This window comes from Atheta coriaria, unplaced genomic scaffold, assembly GCF_025399875.1.
Source record: "Atheta coriaria isolate IRGN ID8LTWV9N9 unplaced genomic scaffold, Caltech_Dcor_3.1 hic_scaffold_5_pilon, whole genome shotgun sequence".
NCBI classification, from domain to species: domain Eukaryota; kingdom Metazoa; phylum Arthropoda; class Insecta; order Coleoptera; family Staphylinidae; genus Dalotia; species Dalotia coriaria.
Genome location: NW_027045447.1, coordinates 9,081,600 through 9,103,316, shown reverse-complemented (window position 1 = coordinate 9,103,316; position 21,717 = coordinate 9,081,600). Strand labels below are relative to the sequence as shown.

The following is a 21,717-nucleotide window of genomic DNA, read 5'->3' as shown; positions in this document are numbered from 1 at the left end:
TTATCATTTCGCATTGCACAATGAAATCAATAATAAACAAAATATGGTATAGAAAAAATGATTAGGAATGGATGAATATTAATATATCAAATGTTCATTTCATTATCTCCCATAATTTGCATTTTCATTCAACTTTTCAATAATATTACTATCTATTATTATCATATACTCTCAGCGTCTCGTCCGTTTCGCATTACAAATATGTAGCTACTTTTGTATTATTTTTTTGTTGTTGTAGGAAAAAAACTAAACAATACAATAGGTAATATCAAATATGTAGATAATATCACAAAACAAAATGTAATAAGTAATGCATAACAATGTAATCATGTATATTCCGACAACCAATACTTAGTTATTGTGTGGATGATGCGATTATCAGCTTGACTTGTGAAATTAAAGCATCACACCGTGCGTGATGATTTAGTTTACTTGAAGCCCGCCTCCAAGATATGTAACGTAATTCCTGCTAGGTGTGTGTGTAAGTGTGTGGAGGATGGGAATGTAATCAAATACTGTCCCGATAATGTTATGCCGTAACTTACAAGTTATTATGATTCCAAATCAGATCGCGTGTCTTTTGTGTGAGTAGAGAGCTCTCGCGCATGATTCGTGTGCTTATGATTAGTTCGCTCCTGATTTTCATTGATTTGTCATCATTAGACACATAAAGCCTCATTATTACAACAATCAGGTTTAAAATGTCGTGCTAACAAGTAAAACACCGCAAACGTAAATAATATCCCATTTAACATTCGTCTCTGTTCGCATGCGCGTCCGCGGCAAGCTAACATTTATAAAAATATATATTCATTTGTCAAAACTTATATGCAACTTAAAAAAATTCTAGTAAATATACCATCTATATACAAATATCATATATAATATATTTGTTTTCTGACCGGGCGTGTCTCACGTGTTTTCGCGTTCGGATTAAAATTATGACTAAGAATAACCTTTGGATGCGAAGTGTAAAAGAAATATATATAACTGAGTGAGAGTTTGAGCTATGAATTAAGCAAACATTTAAAAGCAAGATAGTACTGGGTTGCTTCGCTGTTCACTGAAGGCATGCTTGAAGCTTCTCGATCCATTCCTGAGCACTGCCTGCATCACCAGCGCAAAAGTTGTAAGTCCTCCTGTTTGTTCGTAACTAAATAAATACACAATAAAAATTAATATTTTTAAATATATTTAATATTTCTGTAAAAACTTACGTCAAAGAATGATTTATCATCAGTTTTCTTAGGAGGACCTGGCGCAGGAGTGGCCTGTGTCACGGAAATGACTTCGGAAAGATCTAAACATAGATATTTTAAAGTTAGAATTTATAGTTATGTTGTCAATGTAAAACATACCAATGAATCCTTTGCAATGAGAATCTTCCATCGCGTCGTAGTATCTCAACTGATGTTTGATGGAATCCAGGACGAACCAGCGTTGCTTCCAACCCTTGAGCAAAGCGCCGCGTTTGTAGAGATATCCTTCGTGCGTTCGATTCTCGGCCACGTTCGAAGAAAATTGCTCGTAGTATTGTTGACTAGAAGTTTGTCTTGCACTGCCTGTAAAAGATATTTGAACAAATCAAGGATAAGACCCATTCAAATTTTCAAATATTGCTTTGAATGTTACCTGAACTAACTGAACCGTTGTCACCCCCAGTTGCCGTCATTGTTTGTGATGTGTTATTATCGCCGGCGATCTTATACTTCGTACAATTTTTGGGCACACCTTCAATGCACTTTTCATGGCAGCTATATCCACAATCCTGACATCTCATACCCGTCTATAAATTAAAAATATAAGTTTAAGTATGAATCTAATTAGATGCTAATAATCGCTGTCATTTTGAAATCTGTTTCTCACCTTCACTGGTCCCCAAAGTACATTTGCACATAAATCACATTGCGTTGGAGTTGTGTAATTATATTTTTCAAATCTGTGCGGATGAGAATAACCCAAAGTAGCTTCCGCTGCGCCCACCATTTTACCCCGCATAAGAATTTCTAGAGTGGACCTTTTATGAACCAACCGGCCATGCGATCTCACCAACGCAGTACTGAATGAAGCATGTCTTGTCAGTGAGTCCGAAGAAGGCAATTCCAATTTATCCCACAACACTTTCCACTTTTGTGGTAAATGTCCCAGCTCAGTCTCCAAGCGATGAATCTCCTCCAATAAATGTCCGAAAGCTTCCGGTACGCTGCGATTCGAGATATCATAACCTTTTGTAACAATATTTCTGGTCGATTTAGTTATCCCATCAGCTGCCGCCGCTTCTTCCTCTTGCTGTGCGTCCATTTGCACGATTTCGATGTCGTAACTGGGACCGTACGCCAGTTCCTCATCAATGTAATACCCCCACACTTCCAGGCAAGGAAGATGAGATTGCGGTCGGAGTACATGATGCTCCAAATCAGGGGTATACATCGAATTGAAGAACATCGGCGAACGTGCGTGTTGTTTCTCGATGTAATCGAAAACGGACTGGCCTAGATTAAGCCCTGAGATTGTACCAGCAAGCCTACCACCCGGGTAGACTCCTTCGTCGTCGGATATTGTATCTACGCTCTTATGATGCGATGTGAGCGAGCCCCGTTTGTCTTCCACTGCAGCCACACCGCTTTCAACACGTTCCAACTCGCAATCAAATAGAAAAGTGCGGAAGCGGCATGAAACTGAGTGATAAGCAAGAAAACGGAGATAGTAGTCGTTGAATTCGAATGCCATTGGGTACTGCTTTTGTATCTACATAAAAATACAAGAATAATTATCATCACATCCATTATAAAACATTTTTCTTTGGACATACTTGATGAACGACGTCTAAAAATTGTAAGAACGTCGGCGCAAACCCACTAGCTTGGGAAGTAGCGTTGAGGTTACTTCGGTGACTGAAACGATGGCCAAAACCAATCCACTCCTTCTCTACCAACACGCGGAAACCATCTAGTGTACGATAATGTGGGTCTAAACATAATTGAGCAATCGATGAGATTTGTGCGGTAATATCCCAGCCGTCTTCAAGGCAAATCGCCACTGATGATCCCTGTAAATCAAGCAGATCCACAACTGCGCCAGACAATTGCATTATGTTCTGCAACTGTTGCAGCCATTCCGAATTTTCGATCAATCTAAACAATAAATATAGAAAATTAAAAATACATTACAAATTTTTAAATAAATCAGATAATTACTTGTGATAACTCTGATCGGGTTCCGGTTGTGAGCTAGGAATACAAGCGCGCATGAGCTTCTTAAACGCTGCCTTCGTATGCCGCACGTCGTGATACTCCACCGGTATAAAATCAGTCTTTGGTGCGGATTCCACTTTGACGCCCTTCATCTGTGCTTTCTCGCCAAGGATGTACAATGCGGCACGCTGCAATGAATTAACACCATCGGTGCCGTCCACTTCCGCCGAGTGCCTAGCATTCGCCTTATTTTGAGATACATTGCTGAGCGATGCTTGTGAAGCGTGACGTTTATCTTTCAGTGAACCCCAACGCCCAAAGTTCTTGGGACCTTTCCCACCACTTGTTCTTTGAAAACCACTACAAAATATCATGTCCACCATTTTGTTTAATACACGTTAATAACTTACCCTAAAGTACCGATGGCTTTATTGAAAGGATTCGTTCTTCGTGCAACTTCAGGCGTTAAAGTCCCGCCAAGATGTTCCTCAGCTGCAAGGAACAAGGAATCTATACTAAGACTACTGTCAGACATGCCCCAGCCTTGCCGTTGGTTAAAAATCGGCGTTGCGGCCACCAGCGCACTCAAATATCGCTCCTGCTCCACTGACGACGTTGTTTCCGTTGAAGTGTTACTACTGGGATGGCTCTTTAGCATTCCCATTACTCCTTTTGCGTGATGACCAGCACCACGCAGTAACAACGCCCGGGTCCTTGGATGTCTCCATGTTATCGCAGGAATCCGTCCCTGGCGATAGCAACGACTGAACCGTCGGATAGATTCATCCGATACACTCGCCGGAGTCGCCATTAAAGCCGGGTAACTTCGACAAATCATATAAATAGAATTCACCGAAGTCAACCGGAAATGATCAGGCGCTGGCTTTGCATTTGACGGTGATCCACTTTCAGTGCACAGTCCCATGCGTTGCCAATCCCGTACATAACTACGCTCTGCTAGTCTTTCCAGCGTTTTCGTGTCTGCAGGTGTTGTGGTAATGGATATATTTGAGGGTGGCCCCGATTCATATTCGCCAATGGAGTCATCATCATGACCATAGTCATCCGTGTTTGGAAGACTCATTCTACCAGGTGAAGTGAGGTATTTTGAGTTATTTACTACGATGTTCGGAAGCACGTATTTTTGACGTTTCGAAGTAGGTTTCTGTTTGAAACCCGCCTTGCGAGCTGTTTTCCACAAAGTTTTCTTTGCAAAACCCCTAAAGAATAACATACAAACAAGTTAATTACATAGACCTACACAATTTTAATAAAATAACTTACGTTAAAGTTGAATTCTTCTCCTTGCCTTTGTGTAATGGCGTCTGCGAAACGACAATCTGCCCAGTAAAAGCGAAATGATGGAAGACATCGGGCGGATGCCGAATCTTATGAATACACTTCCGCAACGCTTCGATATTCTCAGCAGTGACCTCCTCGTCAAATGCGAGTTTCATCAACTGAAAGGTACAACTCCTCAGTTGTAAACCCTCCTGCAGCCATTGATCAAGATGTGCTAAATATTGTACTGCAACCCTTTTCTCTTTCGTCAACGATGTTACTGGGAAAGTCCTCACGATAACCTGCTCGCACGCTAGTGAATCACAAGGTGTACCCTTGAAAATAATCCTATAGTTGGTGATAAAGATGGCACCCTCTGCAGGCAACAATGGTGGACCTCCCAAATTACCAGGGGCTGATTCTTCTCGACCGTCCGGCAGAAGATAAACCCTCAGACCGTCTATGATAATTTCTTCGCCTGGTAACATGCTGGGCATGTTAATCTTAGGTTTCTGTATGGGAGGCAATCTCTTTGATTCTCGATAAACCGCCTCAAGGGTCTCAATGTGAATGTACACAACCCCAGGAACCATTTGGTGTAAATTGCGAATTTGGTCACGATTTACACCACCCTCATTACACACTTTATCAATAAACCGCGAAACCAAGCGAATGACGGTTGCTCCAGTTTCACCAGGATCTTGATCACCAAACCCTGACTCTGCATCCGCACTGTCACTCTCAGCAACGGAATTTGCTATACTATTACTAGCGCGTTCATCATCATAATGATGATCTTGTCTGTGATACTTCGTTCCAACGTCTAAAGGTATTAGCAGTGATATCATTCGATTAGCATAGTGTATTGCTTGACTGTACAGCGTGCTCTCTTCGCTCTGCAACAACTCATTCTGTTTCGCTATATCATAATTCGACCACACGCGCATTTGCTCGGCTGCGATCTCCAATGCGCTGGGTTCCGCAACTCTGTTAATAACACTCCTGCGATTTCCCCAATAAAAATCTTTACTATTGTTGTCCCTCGGTGATGTGGGACTAATCTTTTCAATCCCAAGTCGAGGACTGATTGTATCCAACCGTGGGAGGTACAAAGCTTTGATATCTTTCTGCACGTCAAGGTAGTACGCCGCCTCCCAGAATTGTTGATTCTGCCAGACGGAGTGCTCCTGAATGCAAGTGTATGCGAATTGTATCACGCCAGTGCACAACTTTCGACAGAAAGCCGTGGCTAGCGGAAGTAACGCCGCCGCAACGCCGTGTTCATCCATTGAGGAATCATCCTGAAGAGCGCAGTTCATAAGCCGGACGACGAGATCAAACTGTTGCGTATCCAACATCGCTTTATTGCCGTTCACATGCTGTGATAGTTCGTTACACAAGGCAAGGCGGGCAGCTTTTGATTGTAATGCGCGTTTGACCGCCGGGAGGGTTTTACGCGCGTCTGAGATTTTATTTTCGAAAATGCAATTGACGCAATTGCGGAGTACTTCTAAACGTCGTGCGGAGTTACTCACTGGGTTCTTGTTTTCGTTTAGTGTTGATATATGTGGGCCCATTGGTACTATCCGAGGTTGGATTGGTCTCAATGATTGCAACCTAGGAATTCATTTCTTTTATTACACAATGCATCAACATGCAGGACACAATTAATTAGTTCATGCATTTCTTTTTTTCAATAAAAAGGAATTAACGTTAGATTAATGTAAAAACCACAAAAATTATTGGAGCGGAGCATTTACACACGGTTTATACGAATAATTTTTTTAACAATTATCCAGTTAGACAAATTATTTATATACATACAAATAATAATCTCCGCTTCAACATTTAACACAATCAAAACACACCAAAACCATCAATCTTACCATGCATAGTCTCCGCTAAGCACAAAACAAGAATACAATATTAACACTGTATCTAATCATGACAAGTATAATCAAACATACTATTATTCCATGATACCCCATGCAAATCAAACAGAACCTACCTAGATTTCAAATCGTGTTTCGACAGTCCTTCCTCGATAATTGCTTGAACCTGCAGCGGATTTATCGTAGGTAACGCAGGTTGATGTATCCTTGCAAAAGCACCCTCCGGCGGCGCTAAGATCTTTTGCGCGTATGCTTGAGGATTGGGATTCTCGTTCGAATATAACTGCCGCGCCAATTCCTCCAGATGTGTAAGCATCAACGTCGGTTCTTTAGCCTCTTTCTTGAGCAACTCCCCAATATTACTATATAACTCATCCCAAACATCGCACGGCCTCCAAGGAGCGCCTCGCTCAGCGACAAAACTAGTAAAAAACATGCAGTCCAACACACGCGTGGTGAAATCGCAGTCAATCAACATGCGTTCGCCAAGAAATGCAGCTTTGTGGAAGGTTATCACCGGTTTAGGGTGGATGCGTATGAGCGTGAGACAACTGCGATAACCTTGTAAGAGAACAGCGAACAGCCGCATGAAGACCGCACGGATTTGCTTGTCCAGCATATTGGGCTGCGGTGCACGCACAGCCAGCGGAAGGAACGCATGATCCGCACAACTTAATTCAGGTTGCAGGATAAGGCTAAGCGCCTCTTGAGTATTACTTAACAGTGGTTCAGGTAGCAGTGGTAGTGAGACGCCGTCGGGCACAGTTATACTGCCTCCGTCCAAATCAGCAACAATTACATCCATCTTAAACCAAAAATAATACTTAGAAATGTTTAATTTTTATTAATGACAACTTACGAGTTCAGTTGTTTCCGATTTCAGTGAAGAATGCACGCCCATGATGAATGGTGTCGGCGTGGAGAGCACTTCGACTAGTGCAGCGGGCAACAACGGGATGTAAACGTGGCTGTATCGAAACGGATACATGAGCGCAGTGAGTGCGCGGCAAGCTTCAGTCAGTCTGTTGTAGCTCTTTGAATGGAATAGAATCTTGTGCTCTGTCATTATGGCACAGAATAATACTAACACATTCCTTATACCTATCATAAATAAAGAAATGATTAAAAATATGAAATTAATTTATAAAATCAAACAAACCTAATTCTTGGAATAATAAGTTAACAGAAGTATGCGTGACTGGCAGCGAGGGACTGATGGGCGGCTGCAACGCCTGCCTATCACCCGCCCCGATGCTGAACCGCACCTGGGGGCCACCGGGCGGCGGTACCTGAATGCATCCCAGGATATTACCGACCAGCGTCTCCAACGGCACGTCGATATTCTCAACGTACACCGTATAAATTATGCCTAAACAATTCTACAACACAAAACAATTATGTACACATAATCAACAAGTTTTAAATAATAACTTACTCTAAACGTTTCTATATAATCTAACCGCGACACCAGCACAAGGCATTTTGGTGCATACATTGTTGTATGATGTGAGATAGCTGGCACTGCGCGCACCAAACTATCTCCATCAACATCCTCATCCTCATCGACTGGTTTACTCGGCGTGATCGACACAGTCTCGTTGAAACACAGACAAGCACAATAGTGCCGGTTCGCGTCCATGTCTGTAAGAACAGACAGGAAGAAACGTGGTTCCTGTCTGTCCCTTGAGAGAGCCCATCCTTGTGGCTGGCAAAACCATTCTATTCCTTCAATAAAATGAGTATCCGGCCAGTCTTTCTCCGGAAAACGCTGGAGAATAATCCCATTGCTAGTGCCACTTCCTAAAATGCCATAAATAGTGAAATTAATTATGTTTTGGTTATAAATTTATAGAAAACATACTTTCTTTCGCATGATCATAGCCGACAACGACAAAATAATCAGCCAGGCGTGACATTATCTTGTCTAATCCTTCAGTGGCATCCTTTACTATTTACCATCCAGCAACAAACATTTTTTCTTGCACATGTTGTTCACTCCAAGCCAAAATCTGGCCGCTTTCTCTCTGGCGTTACTGTCTAGTTGGGCTGCTTGTAACTGGTTATAACCTTGCTGTGTGATGTTAATGATTGTAAAAGACACTTCCAGAAGCTGGGGCCGTCCTGCAGAAACGCGTTCGTAAACTCTCCTCCACAAGCCACACCCAGGCGAATAATATTCTCCAGCAACACGGGGAAGACACACTCAGAACGCCATTTTTATTATGCGGCCGTGGCGATGGCCCGCTGGTGCTCGCGGCGAAATCGTGCGGACGGCGACGCGGAGCCTAATTGATGAGATGAACGAGAATTAAATCACCTGGGCCACTGCCACAGGCCAGCACATAGCACGGCACAACGAACGCGGCGCAAAGTTTTCTGTACGATTTACTACGAGATCAACATTACACTTGACAGTTGACGTATGCTCGGTACGCTCGATAGATTTCTAATAAAGAATAACGCAAATTTATTAGAAAGTAGAACAAAAAACAACTAATAACTACTAAAGATGAATAGGATTAATAGTTTAAGAAGAGTTTTAATTGATGGATTTATGAATTTTGTTTGTTATAGGACAATTTACTGAAAATTCATCGAAAATAAACCTTTGGAATCGGAACAAACTTGGGTCCGGGAGGTGGCGCCCTCAATAGCCATAAATGTAAACTAAACATTTTAAAAGTTTAAACAGTTAGAAACTTCAAGTTTTAGTTACTATCAAATGTAGATAAAATTCACATGTAAAAAAAGAAAAAGCAACAAAATTCAGATGAAGATTAGAACATTCTTTTTAAACATTAAAGAGGTCAAATATAACACATATTAATTATTAAAACAAATAAGAATGAAAAGTGTGACTGAAATTTTATTGATTTGAATCACTTTTAATGAATTTTAAAGTAAATGCAATAATTACAGACATAGATATTGTTAATCACTCGACACAATCTAGGCAACTTTTGCTACCGGACGTCAGAAAAATCCGTTCAGCGCAGTGGTGTGCACTGAAATTATTTTCTTTTACTTTTTCTGCAATAGTTTTCTTCCCTTTTTGAATTCTTCTTCTGTTTTCTATTTTTCCTTCTCAATAATGTTATACTCCTTGACTATTTTCAGATTTTCTTTTCATTGCATTTGAATAATTGTTTTTCCTGCTTGAATATTATTTTATTTACCTCTTAGTTCAATATTTGAATTAGAATCAATCACTACATGCGTAGTAACCGACGTTTTATTTCAATATGGACTTTGTGACAACTGACTACAATGCAAATATTATTCAATTTGAATCTGAGATAACTCTTTTTTTAATACTCGTAAGGTTAAATCAAATCAAATTTACATTAATTGCAAAGTCCACTATCTAATTACAAAGTTTACAACTGTGTCACACTTATTATCAACTTGCGAATTGCAAAGCAAATAAGATAACACTTAAAATTCATATTGACACCCACGCAAAGCAAGTCTAGCGCAATATTTCTTCCAATTTACTCGTGCAGCGTAAACCGCACATGTCACATATGTGTAACACTAGTTGCTTACATTCACATGTAAACCAAAACTAAATTAGCGATAGAAAACGGCTATACTTGTCGGACATCAAGTGATATAAAGCAGTTGGCTTGCGCAAAAAAAAAAACCACCAACATAGAAACGCAGTCACTGATTACACACGCACTTAGCATGTGCCGCTACTTAAGCCTTAATCCGCTTGCACAGACGCACGGCGCAAAACAAAACAAAGTGGAAACGCAAATAATATGCAGGTCCGATTTGCGCAGAAAACGAAGAAAGTCGAAAAACGAGGAAATGAATGCCACCCAGCTCGAATAATTGCACTTGCGTGTGCATGGCAGCAAACACTTTTGCTTTCGATCGCTTTCTTTACAAACATCTACAAAACACCGCATACAATACTATGCACACAAACTGCAACTTACACAGAGTAAATCAAAAATTTCAAGAGATGAAAATTTGTGAAATTGTATTGCTTATGATAAGCATCATCATCTTTGCTCTTGTAGATTTTAATAAGAGAAGAGAGAATTTTAAGAAAAGGATTCATTTTGATTTAAACAAATGAGAAATACGAGTAATGCACTTTAGGGCCACCTCACAATGGTTTATATAACTATTAGTTTGATTAAATTTCAATATCAACTTTCATCCCTTATTTTACACCCTTAAAATTATATATTTGCAACAAAAAGTGGCGCATATCATTTTCTAATGTCTTAATTATCTATATATCAAAATTTATCAAAATTAATGCAGTAGTTTTTGTGTTAAAACGTAACAAACGTACAAAATCACATTAATTTTATGAAATTATAAATTACGTTTTTAGACATCCGCAGCTAAGCATTTTCAACATATTACATCATCCAGATATTGTGTATCATAAACGTTTATTGTTAATTTATTGTTACATTCATTCGAAAGGTGTGAAAATAATTACTTAGTCTGCATTTTGTCTAAGTCGACGTGAGTAAACGTCGGGGTTAGTTCAATGTCAAAACTATCCATTATTATTAAAATCAAACAGAAAAAAATCCCAGTTAGCAAATAATAACCATCAAACATAAAAATACAAAACTAAATAAATACATATTAAATTTCACTTTATAAACACACAGATATCAAACAATTAGACATACACATTCATTAAAAGAACGTAGTATCGTAACAATATCAAATAACACAAAACACAACTTATTAACAAAACTGATTAACGCACAACAAAAGATAATTGCATACAACTACAATGCGGCGTTGATTAAAGCTCGCGTGTGCTCATGCGCTCATTACAAGCATTGCACATCTTGGATGGTTGCCATTTTGTAAGCAGATGATTATAGGCAGAAGAATAGTGAGATACGTGCGAGTGGGCTCGCGCATTCCTCTTCCTCGATGGCCGTCTTGCATCTTTATCACCGGCGATGCATTTAAACATAATCGCCGCATTGTTCACCTGCAGTTTGCAGTCGCATCTCGTACACACACGTCGGCCATCTTTGCGGTCACCCGGTGTCGATTCCCAACCGCATCAAAAACACACAACAAGAATAAAAAATTATGGCGTACCTCGTGCTGGTCTTGATCATTCTCCAACTGGGCCTGCTTTGGATTATTCACGCGTGGAATTTGCTCGCTTAATATTCACACATCGATGTTTAATATTTATCTATTCGTTGCTATATTCTAAACACTTGCTTCACGCTAACTTTTCACTTGCTCTTGTAGGTTGCAAAGTTGCAGTTTTGCGCGTTCAAGTTTCAGTTCCGTTTAGTTCTTTGCACCGTCAAGTCGTAATCCGCGTCATTATGATTGAAATTTCAACGCGTTTATATGCCGGATGAATATTTGCATGTGATTCCATTTCTATTGTATTCGTTTTCGGTTTGGTTTTCATCGGTTGGTCGGTTAGTTTTCGTTCGTCAAAACAGCAGATGATATCGCACAACGCACGAGTCAGCTTGGCTCGTTTCATCATTGCAGCGCGATAAAAACGCGAGAGATTAATCATCGCCGATTTCAGTTTCGTTACGGTTTTGCTTTCGCGCGTGCTTGCAGCGAGTGGTGAAAATGTGCGCGCTCGAATTTTCCGAAATTACCTACACTGTCACATCACTAAATGGTGAGTACGTTAATTAATTTTGTAATTGGTGAATTTTTGGCATATTTGTTGATCGCAGTCGCGGTCTGGAAGTCAAACGTGTCGAATGTGTATAAATAAATATTGCCCTTGAACTGTATTTACATAGCGGTTGATAAAATATTTCTACACACCGACATACGCAGAAGCTAGCACATGGATGATAAGTGCTAATAATGAAATGGCGTTGTGGTCGTGTTTAACGTCAGAGTGGTTAAGAGTGAAGAGTTAGGTACACTTGAAATTCATTACGAATCGTTTGTTGGTTGGCTGCATGCGTCTTTGCATTGAAAAGCGAACAATAACGAATAATTTACTTGGTAAATTGCGCGACGTGAACTTTTGCATGACTTTTATTATTGCAGTTATGTGGTAACATTTATTACTTTTGTGTGCCGATGATGGTAAAAGGTGTGTTATAGTGATTTATCATTATTAGATAGACATAGAACATTGTAAAGTTTAAATATTTGTGAAAATGTTGCTGCTTAATTGTTTAAAAACGATGAAAATACGCTATTAATATTAATAATAATAATAATAAATTATATGTTAACTACATGTCAATTATTTACATTTTATGTAGTTATTGATATTAAATTTTGTAATTTAAAAAACTTAACGTTTTGAGTTGCGGTTTAAGTACAGAACAGCTGATTTATTACATTATGCATTGTTTGGTTACGATAGCTATGCAACTGTTTGGTCATCAACGTGAAAAAAGGAAAAACTATGTTGTGAGATGAAATAATTAAATATTTTTTGCGTTGGAATTTATTTTATGTTTTTGACCGCAACCACGAAACGTTCAGTTAAGTTAAATTCGGAATTAACATGAAAACCGGACTTTGTTTACCCATCAGCACATTTTCGGAATTTGCCTCCGTCTGTTTAATTTTTTTTTCTTATGCTAACAAACACACACATGACGTCAATTTTGATCAACTTTTACGTTTATAGGCACTAAAAAGAACATCCTCCATGATATCAACGGTTACTTTCCAGCGGGAAGGCTTATCGCCATTATGGGCCCGTCTGGCGCCGGTAAATCTTCCCTGCTTAATATCCTGACAGGCTTCAGGACGAAAAATGTCTCCGGCAAAGTGCGCATCGATAGCGTCGAGCGTAATGTGAAAGACTTTAAAAAAGTCTCTTGCTACATCACGCAGGACGATAATCTCTGCGACTATCTTACCGTCGCGGAGAATATGATGTATGCTGCGGATTTTAAATTGGGACCCGGTGATAATTACGAGTCGAAATTATGTCAGGTAAGATTACAATATTAACAAAAGTAAAAAATGCTGATGTGAATATATTTATTACGGATAGTGTGACTCACTGTCAACGTTTATAGTAGTATCGTTAAAAATTTGTTATTTTTATGTATAAAATTACGTTGCCAATGGCAACCGACATAATAACGAGCATTTTGTGTCAGTGTGTTGTTATTGATGCGATAAACAACCGCGATCTTTGACATTGACCTAACCTAAAAGTTAATATACGTCAACATCGAAAGCAATTTGACATTTGATAACCTTAAATGTCATTTTTGCATATTTGACAGTAAACCTAACCAAATTTAACCTAAAAATAATAAAAATTAATTTAATATATATTAGGTGAATGAAATCTTGATTTCTTTGGGTTTGTACGACCAAAGAGACACAATGACAGGACGATTATCCGGAGGAGAAAAGAAACGCTTGTCAGTCGCTCAAGAAATGCTTAGCGATCCGATGTTTTTGTTCTTAGATGAACCAACAACGTAAGAAATAATTATTTTTAATATTTTTAATATAAAACAAAATTTACGTTATTTTCAGTGGTTTAGACAGTTTATCTTGTTACCAATGCATCAGCGAACTTAAAAACCTCACACATCAAGGCAAAACTGTTATCTGCACAATCCACCAACCCTCCGATGGCATTTTCAAACTCTTCGATCAAGTTTACGTCCTGTCGCAAGGATATTGCACGTATCAAGGCGATATCAAACAGATGATTAAATTCTTCGACAAATTGGATCTACCCTGCAGTTTATTCTCCAATCCGGCCGATTACAGTAAGAATATTTACTTTTTGTTTAGTTTACTTAGTTACTTAGCTTTTACCTATATTTTGCAATCAAATAAATATTGCGCAGATGAACATTCAAATGCATGTCGCGAATGCATTTGAGTTATGCATTCGAACATTTGACGACTAGATCAAGGCGATGTGGTTGGGCAATGGTAAATTTCTGCATTTCTGCATTCTGCATGTAATCATATGTGCGGTTGTGGACTTTTTAAGGATTGTAGTAGCTATTGACACGTTTAGCCAAGCCAATGGCAAACATTTGCGAAATCTTTAATTAATAGAGCGGTGAAGTATGAGTGCAATAGGCAATTTGTAATGTTTACTTATGAAGAATGTCAATTATCATTCATTTATTACTTAAAAACAACGAGGTGACGTTTGTTAGGTTCAGGAAAATTTGAGAACGGTTAAAATTTACACAATTTTTGGTTTAAAATATTTCTAAAAGGCCATGTTTCAAGAATTCAAATAGCTGGAAATTTATAACCTGAAAAAAAAAACAAAGTGTGAATGTATGCAAATTTCCAACATGATGCACGGATGAAATAATATTGCTTCTTAATTTATTGAAAAGTAGTGTTTCTTTATTAAAAAAAAACAAACTATTTCTTAGCACTTCCTGAAGTTAATGTTATATAATATTCTCTCGTTATATATAATTATATTTACAGCAAAAAAAGAAGTAATAATCCTTTCATGATTGCACTTTTACCTCTCTGTCAATCTCAGCTGACTACACTCACTAGATTGCAGCGATTGCAACTTTCTAATGCATTATTAAATGAATTTGAATCATAACGCCTGCAACGCCGGCAGCAGGCCATTAATTTGCTTCTTGTAATGATTATAATGATTCATAATGCGCTGCATGTATTTATGCACTTTTCAAATTTGAGACTTTACAACTTTCCATTCCAATCACAAGTAATATGAACAAATTATTCAATTATATTGTGTTGACATCAAAATAAGACATTGTATTATTAATTCTTATAATCTACAAAAACAGAATTTAGTTTTTGGTAAAAATGTAATTAATTTTTACTTTTTTGCTATGATTTGCAATTACCAACTTACATCCCATAAATTTTAACATTTTAATAATTATTCTGCTATTGGAGCTTAGAGGAATCTAACAAATCATAGATCATCGAAATTTGTCGATCCGTTCTTGAGTTATAAAGGTTGTAACTAACAGTAACACGCGGCGATAGATTACTGAAATACTTATCGGATCAAATCATTTGCCCATCTGTTCTTGATCTAATAATAAACACAGATAAAAAATTGCATTGATAAAAATTAAGTCAAGGTCACTTTACGCCAAGATAAACATATATTTTTATTTGCTCAATTTAAATCTATTTATTTTTTATAGTCATAGAAATGTCTAGTGGTGATTATGGCCAAGATAAAATCGAGCGAATGATTGAAGCAATCGACAATGGCCGCAATCTACTGTACACCACCGGCGAAGAAATCAAGCAAAAGCCACCGATGAACACGAAAATCTGCCTCTCGCATTTCTACGAATTTCGAACACTTCTGAAGTGGCAGTGGTTCAAACTACATCGAAACAAAGTAAACCAGGGACATTTTAAACAATTCAATTTATCAATATCTTAAAGTCAGTTCTATTTGCCTAAAGGTTTTATTGGTAATGTGTGATTGTTTTGATTGTTTCAGAATTTAGTGCACTTGAGAATATTTGGCAGTATATCAGTTTGTTTACTGATTGGAGGATTGTATTTCAATGCTGGCAATGATGCCTCGAGAATGTTGCACAACTATTACATGCTTCTGGCTTTTATCATCGGCAATACGCAACCAGCTTTAATGTTAACTATTCTATATTGTAAGTTTAAGGTTATAATTATTTGGAAATTGATGTTAAAATGTACTAAACTTGAAAATAATCCGACATAACCTCAATATTATTCCATTCTTGCGTTATATCTTGTTTTTGTGTAGTAATAATTTTATTTAATGGAAATATAATTGTGTTTTAGTTCCAAGAGAAGCACCAATCTTAAAAAAAGAACTTTTCAATGGCTACTATCGACTTAAAAACTATCTGATAGCAAACACTCTGACCGAATATCCTTTAGCTGTAAGTAACTTGTTGATAACAATGTAAATCCTTTAAATTTTACACATTTTCTTGTTTTAGTTATTTTGTACTTTATTAACATCGGCAATCACCTACTTAATGACCGGCCAACTTTTGGAACTACGCCGTTTCGCCATGTTTTCATTCGGTCAACTTTTCGTCATATTAACATCACAAAGCGTGGGACTTTTAATTGGCTCCGGCATGAAACTAGTGGTAATTAAACAATCAACTCAATATCCACACATACATTTCACATTATTTGTATAAAATTAATTAAATTTCAGAATGGAATATTTGTTGGTTCATTCATCTTAACTCCTCTGATGTTATTGAGCGGATTTGGTTTCATGCTGAAAGACCTCGCAATGGCAGTGCGATACGTGTCGAATTTCGCTTATCTCAAATACTGCCTCAGCATGTTATCAGTGGCGCTCTTCGGTATGGACCGCCCGAAGTGGACGTGCCCGGATAACGAATACTGTTTGTACATGCGTGGTGAGCATTTCATCGCTGAGATCGGCGTGGATTTACAGCACTATTGGCACGACGTGGCGGTTCTATGCGCGAATTATTGCCTGGTCAAAATTGCTACTTACTTTGTCATGCGACAACGCATGAACAAATGAAAATACCAATAGAATTAGACTTAGAAACAAAAGACGAAGAGATTAATTGGCTGGCCAAATTTATTTTATGTGTTAAAACATGTTTTATGACTGTTTAAGTTGTTTTTAAAATTCGTTATTAAACAAATTGTGATTTATTATTTGAAAACAAAAAATGCGTGTTGGACGGAGAGGTTAAACATAAGTATGACTTATTAACAAATTATTATCAATATACAAATAGAATAATTTACTTTAAAAACCTTCAACACTATTCCACTAATCTAAATCTAAAAAACTTAACTCAATCAAATTGATAACCTATATTTCATCGTGAAATACGTCGCGACTCTTACTGCAACCAACCATACAACTAACATGTAAAAACATTTTGCGTAATGGAACGGATCTATTCCCATGTCGATGAGTAATCGATGCGGTTCTTTGTAGAAACAATACTCTTCTTCTTCGGGACACATTAATTTACGCGTTGAGAGGCCAAAGATGGCGACTGCGCATCCTTGTACGCCATTACGTACATAACCAAATGTTCCAAGGCGTTCGTAGAACCAGTGCATGTCTTGGAAGAACATGGCGTATCCACTAATAACCAACATTGGGAGTTGGGAGACTGTACATGCCAATAATGAAGCCTTGAAATGAAATAGAAAAATATTAGTTTATGTGGTGCGTAAATACATAAATTTACATTTAAACGAGACATGAAATTAACTGGTGGAGAAAAAATTAAAATCTACTTGCACGTTTTCAAATTGCTTTGTTTATGTGAAATCATTAAAGGTTAAACGCAAACCATAGTTATAAAATATAATTTGTTTAATCAAAGTAATAAAATGAGTAATTAATAGTTTTTTGTTCAATTATTTCGTACCCGCATGATTTTATGCGCGTCTGCTTGATAAAAATAGGTAATTTATTTTTTTATTTGTAGGTTATGAACATACATAACCTATCTTTGTTCTTCACAAGTTAAATTTTAAAAAATGCGTGTTTTGTGCCATTTTTGCGATTAATTTTAAGAAATAGTAAGAAGTTACTTACACCAATTGATAAATTCAAAGTTCCAAAGAAGAAACCAACTGCATTGACGACACATCCAAATGTTACAATAAAAAGAAGAAAAACCATGATTCTTTCACTTTCTATTGGCTGTCCTGACATGTACCAAGCCAACATGGACGATGATGAAATCGCCACTAACTAAAAATCAAAATTTATCAATAAAATCATCAAAATTATTCTAATTTATCTAATTTTACCGATACTGGTAGGTCCAATATAAATACCGTCATATAATATTGTAATATGCTATAATATCGATTGTAATGTTCCCGTTTTACGAGTTCCATTTCCAGCGGAACTGAAATAATTAGGTTATAATGTGTTTAAGTGCATTTAAAGAAAACTTACAAGATAATATCGGATACATGAAGCCGGTAAGTAGGACATTGGCAGTGACACCCAGGACAAAGTGATAACTGAATATCACTTTTGAGGCATCGTTACCAAAGTTCCAAAATAACAGGCCAAGGAAAAACGCCAGTACATTGGAACCGAATATTCTCATTGGAACTAATATCAGATTTCTTGTTAGTTTAGTGTATTCTCGTTTTAATAATGTTTTCCACTGATAACTCCACGTGGCGTTTTCAGTTTTGAAGCAATTAATGTCGCAGGAATCTTGTCTTGCCACTGAAAAGTAAAATTAAATTGATTTTTTTTGGAAGAAAATTATTAAGTATTAATTTTATACTTTTAGGGTGTTGTTCAATGAAAGTGTTGCCATTTTGAGATGCTTTTATAAGAACAGTGGCTTTGTCATCTCCAAAATCGCCAGAGCATAATTCAATCACTGAAAAAATATGATACAGTTAACAAATAATAAAAAAAGCACACTACGTTTGGGAGATTTAATATATGATAAGTGAGTACAATACTTCTTTGCCAGTTAATAAACTATCATATTATAGATGCAAATGTGAATTTATTTGTGTGTTAGTATGTTTGTGACGCTTTCACTGTGAAACCACTCAACCAATTTCGATAAATTTTGTTATAGAGATAGTTATGACCAAGGAAAATAATAAGAAGCTACTTTTTGTTATTTTATCGGAGTTAGCACATATTATATTGTGATTAAAATATACAAGAACGAAATTACGAGGAAAAGGGTAATGAAATATATTCAGATAAAAGTATGCAACTTAATTCACATAAACTGATAATGTACGCAAGGCAATTGGTGAAAGACGTTAACATTATATTGATTAAATTACTATGTTTTCATGTTTTAATCAATAAATACCTTTAAAAGTAGTAATATTTTCTAGGAATTTATCTTACGTCAATATTATGATAAAAAATACTAAGTTCGGGGAAGTTTTGACATACTTTAGTTAATAATCTACTTTTACTTTCTTATCACGCATATCCGAAACGTATTTGCGTCAATATTTTATTAAATAGGAGAGTTAATATTTACCTACAAAATTCAAACACGTATATTGCAATATTACGTTTGAAACTAAATATTTTCTGATAAATTGTCTTAAACTGTTTTAATAAATTCGCATAACTCTATATATACAATAATTAGTTTTAATTGTTGCACTTGTGTACTCTGAAATGTGCATTGAATAAATCGAGCTTGACCTTGCCCCTAAAGTTAATCGGAATCAATTCAAACGTGCGCTCCGAAAGCAAAAACACGCTGTTGTTCATGCGGACTGTAATCATCTAGTGTGTTTTGCATCATTTAATTAATGTGCTAATAATCAATCCTCATGTAATTATAGGTAATTTTTTAATTGATAAAAATTATTAAATATTAAAATTTTCTTACGATATTCAGCTGGATTGTGATAAATGTTACAGGGCATTCCTTGTTTATCCAAAAACGGAACCAATTCTTGTGGTGGACCTTGATACGCACACTTTCCTTCAGCTATTACGTAGACATGATCAAAGAGGTCAAAATGACTTGCACACACTTGATGAATAGTACATATCACAGTCTTGCCAGTTCCGGCGATTTTCTTCAAGTATGCGAGGATTAGATGTGTTGCGGAAATGTCCAAACCACTGACCAAAAAATAAAATCAATAAAAATCAGTATATAAAAATATTTTTTTATATAAATTTAATAAAGAATTATTTAAAAAATGATAAAATTCGTAGTCTCACAAAAACTGGAGAATGTCTGGTGCGTTTTGGTTTATTTTGGTTTTGAGATACTTTTAGAAATCCAAAGCAAGATTAAAAGTCGAGAGAATATGAGAAAATTGCAAGGAAAACCGTAAAAACTAAAATTTTATGTTCACATAAAAACTGTAATGAATTTTGTGACTAAAATTAGAAAGACACGATCTAAAATCAATTTTTTAACTCTTAGACTATGTTTTGTTATAAAATTATAACTTTGGTGAAAAATATGAAATAGAAGTTGAAATAAAAATTAAATCATAGTTATAGTTACATAGTTCGACTCGAGATGGCGATAAGATGCATTTATTTCAATAAAAATTCGTTTCTAGTAAATATTGAATCATTGTTATGACTGCATATTTCTATTTAAATATTTGAAATGAACATCCGGTTAACTGGATAACTCTCGATACTCAATAAAAATATACAGTTTTTCATTAAAATTAAAATTGAAAATCATATACGCAGATTTAATACATATTTGGTCCAATAAACAAGAGAGTAATAAATTAAACTACTTTAAATTAAAAAATCTATATGGATACAGTCGTGAGGCAAAAATTAATTGTAAATAATGGTAACTCACGTAGTAGGTTCATCCAAATAAATGACTTTTGGATCATTAATCATTTCCAGTGCAAGCGCAAGTCGTTTCCGCTCTCCACCGGATAATTTCCCAGCTCTTGTAGTCCCCGTTGCAGACAACCCAAAAGAATCTAATAATTCTGCAATCTAAAAATTACCACATCTAGATACTAAATATTATATTAGTTTAGTAAATTTGACAATTTTAAAACCTACAATAGCATTTTTTTCAATTTGCGAGTGCGTAACACCAAGTTTAAAGTCCGCAGCAAAACGCATATTTTCCTCGACAGTCAACAAATCATTCAGGTGGATGTCCTGCGTGAGGTAGCAAGAGATGCCCGCCAAGTGCTCAAAGTCCGTGTCGGTGCCATTCACTTGCAACTGCCGAAATGACGCGTTTTGCGGCCGATACCCGCTGAGCGTATTCAAGAGCGTCGTCTTACCGGCACCGGAAGTGCCCATGATTGCTATCAACGACCCTCCATTGAATTTACCGATGAGATTTCGCAAGATTTGTTTTCCTAGTTGAACCACATTAAAAATTACTGATAATGATTTATTAATAGACGACTAGACTTGTTTTTATATAAACCCACAGCATAAACAAATCACCTTTTTAATTTTTATTTGAAATTTTATTACCTTTGGGTGTTTCGGTGCAAAGCCCACTAAAGAACAACTCAAAAGTGTCTTCTTTATTAAACTTCATTTTGATGAATTTGTTTTCATAAATTTCACAGAATTTTAATCACAAATCACAGTTTTAATAATTATAAATTACTAGGAACTGAATTTATTATGATAAACATGTAAATGTATACGTTTGCACTTTATATTCAACTTAAACACAACTTTCACTTTCCATTGAAAACTGTCTTGAAGAGTCTTAGGTTGGAAGTGTCTGAGTTTGAAGTTTGCAGTACGTAAAAGTACAAAAATAGTTTTGCTCGGTTGTTCGCTGCACGCTCATCCGATCTCGTGCGCGATCAACAGCCGACTGAGCATTACTCAACCGCAAAGCACGCCATTGTAGATAATGGACACATTTTGGCATACGGAGTTGAACGATGACAAA

At 36.7% G+C, this 21,717-nt stretch overlaps 3 protein-coding genes across 5 annotated transcripts; 1 reads left to right on the top strand and 2 right to left on the bottom strand.

Moving 5' to 3' along the window:
• Positions 1-93: 93 nt before the first annotated feature.
• On the bottom strand, positions 94-8,779 carry Sbf (SET domain binding factor). 2 transcript variants are annotated; one of them, XM_065302235.1, is made up of 15 exons: positions 8,229-8,779; positions 7,803-8,167; positions 7,527-7,746; positions 7,227-7,468; positions 6,484-7,172; positions 6,362-6,376; positions 4,479-6,092; positions 3,605-4,414; positions 3,198-3,554; positions 2,813-3,134; positions 1,867-2,748; positions 1,633-1,786; positions 1,359-1,562; positions 1,218-1,300; positions 94-1,153 (listed from the first exon to the last, which is right to left on the bottom strand). In XM_065302235.1, exons 1-15 carry the CDS (start codon positions 8,281-8,283, stop codon positions 1,061-1,063), a joined length of 6,105 nt encoding a protein of 2,034 aa, XP_065158307.1. In that variant the 5' UTR covers positions 8,284-8,779; the 3' UTR covers positions 94-1,060. The 2 variants fall into 2 exon arrangements, with proteins under 2 accessions (XP_065158307.1, XP_065158308.1); XM_065302236.1 differs by lacking the exon at positions 6,362-6,376.
• Positions 8,780-11,230: 2,451 nt separating this feature from the next.
• On the top strand, positions 11,231-17,091 carry LOC135792876 (ATP-binding cassette sub-family G member 1-like). 2 transcript variants are annotated; one of them, XM_065303663.1, is made up of 9 exons: positions 11,231-12,008; positions 12,987-13,297; positions 13,652-13,797; positions 13,856-14,094; positions 15,490-15,692; positions 15,798-15,966; positions 16,121-16,221; positions 16,282-16,437; positions 16,509-17,091. In XM_065303663.1, exons 1-9 carry the CDS (start codon positions 11,957-11,959, stop codon positions 16,848-16,850), a joined length of 1,719 nt encoding a protein of 572 aa, XP_065159735.1. In that variant the 5' UTR covers positions 11,231-11,956; the 3' UTR covers positions 16,851-17,091. The 2 variants fall into 2 exon arrangements, with proteins under 2 accessions (XP_065159735.1, XP_065159736.1); XM_065303664.1 differs by lacking the exon at positions 11,231-12,008 and adding an exon at positions 12,282-12,437.
• On the bottom strand, positions 16,966-21,646 carry LOC135792875 (ATP-binding cassette sub-family G member 1-like). Its single transcript, XM_065303662.1, has 9 exons — positions 21,285-21,646; positions 20,856-21,163; positions 20,641-20,786; positions 19,693-19,931; positions 18,604-18,702; positions 18,261-18,542; positions 18,110-18,210; positions 17,892-18,050; positions 16,966-17,482 (listed from the first exon to the last, which is right to left on the bottom strand). The coding sequence occupies exons 1-9, from the start codon at positions 21,349-21,351 to the stop codon at positions 17,138-17,140; spliced, it is 1,746 nt and encodes a 581-aa protein (XP_065159734.1). The 5' UTR covers positions 21,352-21,646; the 3' UTR covers positions 16,966-17,137.
• Positions 21,647-21,717: the final 71 nt, after the last annotated feature.

Bases quoted from the DNA above. Each gene is read 5' to 3' on its own strand.
- Sbf (XM_065302235.1), bottom strand. From the start codon at position 8,283: ATGTCACGCCTGGCTGATTATTTTGTCGTTGTCGGCTATGATCATGCG. The intron at 2,749-2,812 runs GTATGTCCAAAG...ATTTTTATGTAG, and splicing joins TTTTAGACGTCGTTCATCAA to ATACAAAAGCAGTACCCAAT. The intron at 1,563-1,632 runs GTAACATTCAAA...TATCTTTTACAG, and splicing joins CAACGGTTCAGTTAGTTCAG to GCAGTGCAAGACAAACTTCT.
- LOC135792876 (XM_065303663.1), top strand. From the start codon at position 11,957: ATGTGCGCGCTCGAATTTTCCGAAATTACCTACACTGTCACATCACTA. The intron at 14,095-15,489 runs GTAAGAATATTT...TATTTTTTATAG, and splicing joins CTCCAATCCGGCCGATTACA to TCATAGAAATGTCTAGTGGT. The intron at 15,967-16,120 runs GTAAGTTTAAGG...ATTGTGTTTTAG, and splicing joins AATGTTAACTATTCTATATT to TTCCAAGAGAAGCACCAATC.
- LOC135792875 (XM_065303662.1), bottom strand. From the start codon at position 21,351: ATGAAGTTTAATAAAGAAGACACTTTTGAGTTGTTCTTTAGTGGGCTT. The intron at 21,164-21,284 runs GTAATAAAATTT...TGGTTCAACTAG, and splicing joins TTGCACCGAAACACCCAAAG to GAAAACAAATCTTGCGAAAT. The intron at 19,932-20,640 runs GTGAGTTACCAT...TTTTTTGGTCAG, and splicing joins TATTTGGATGAACCTACTAC to TGGTTTGGACATTTCCGCAA.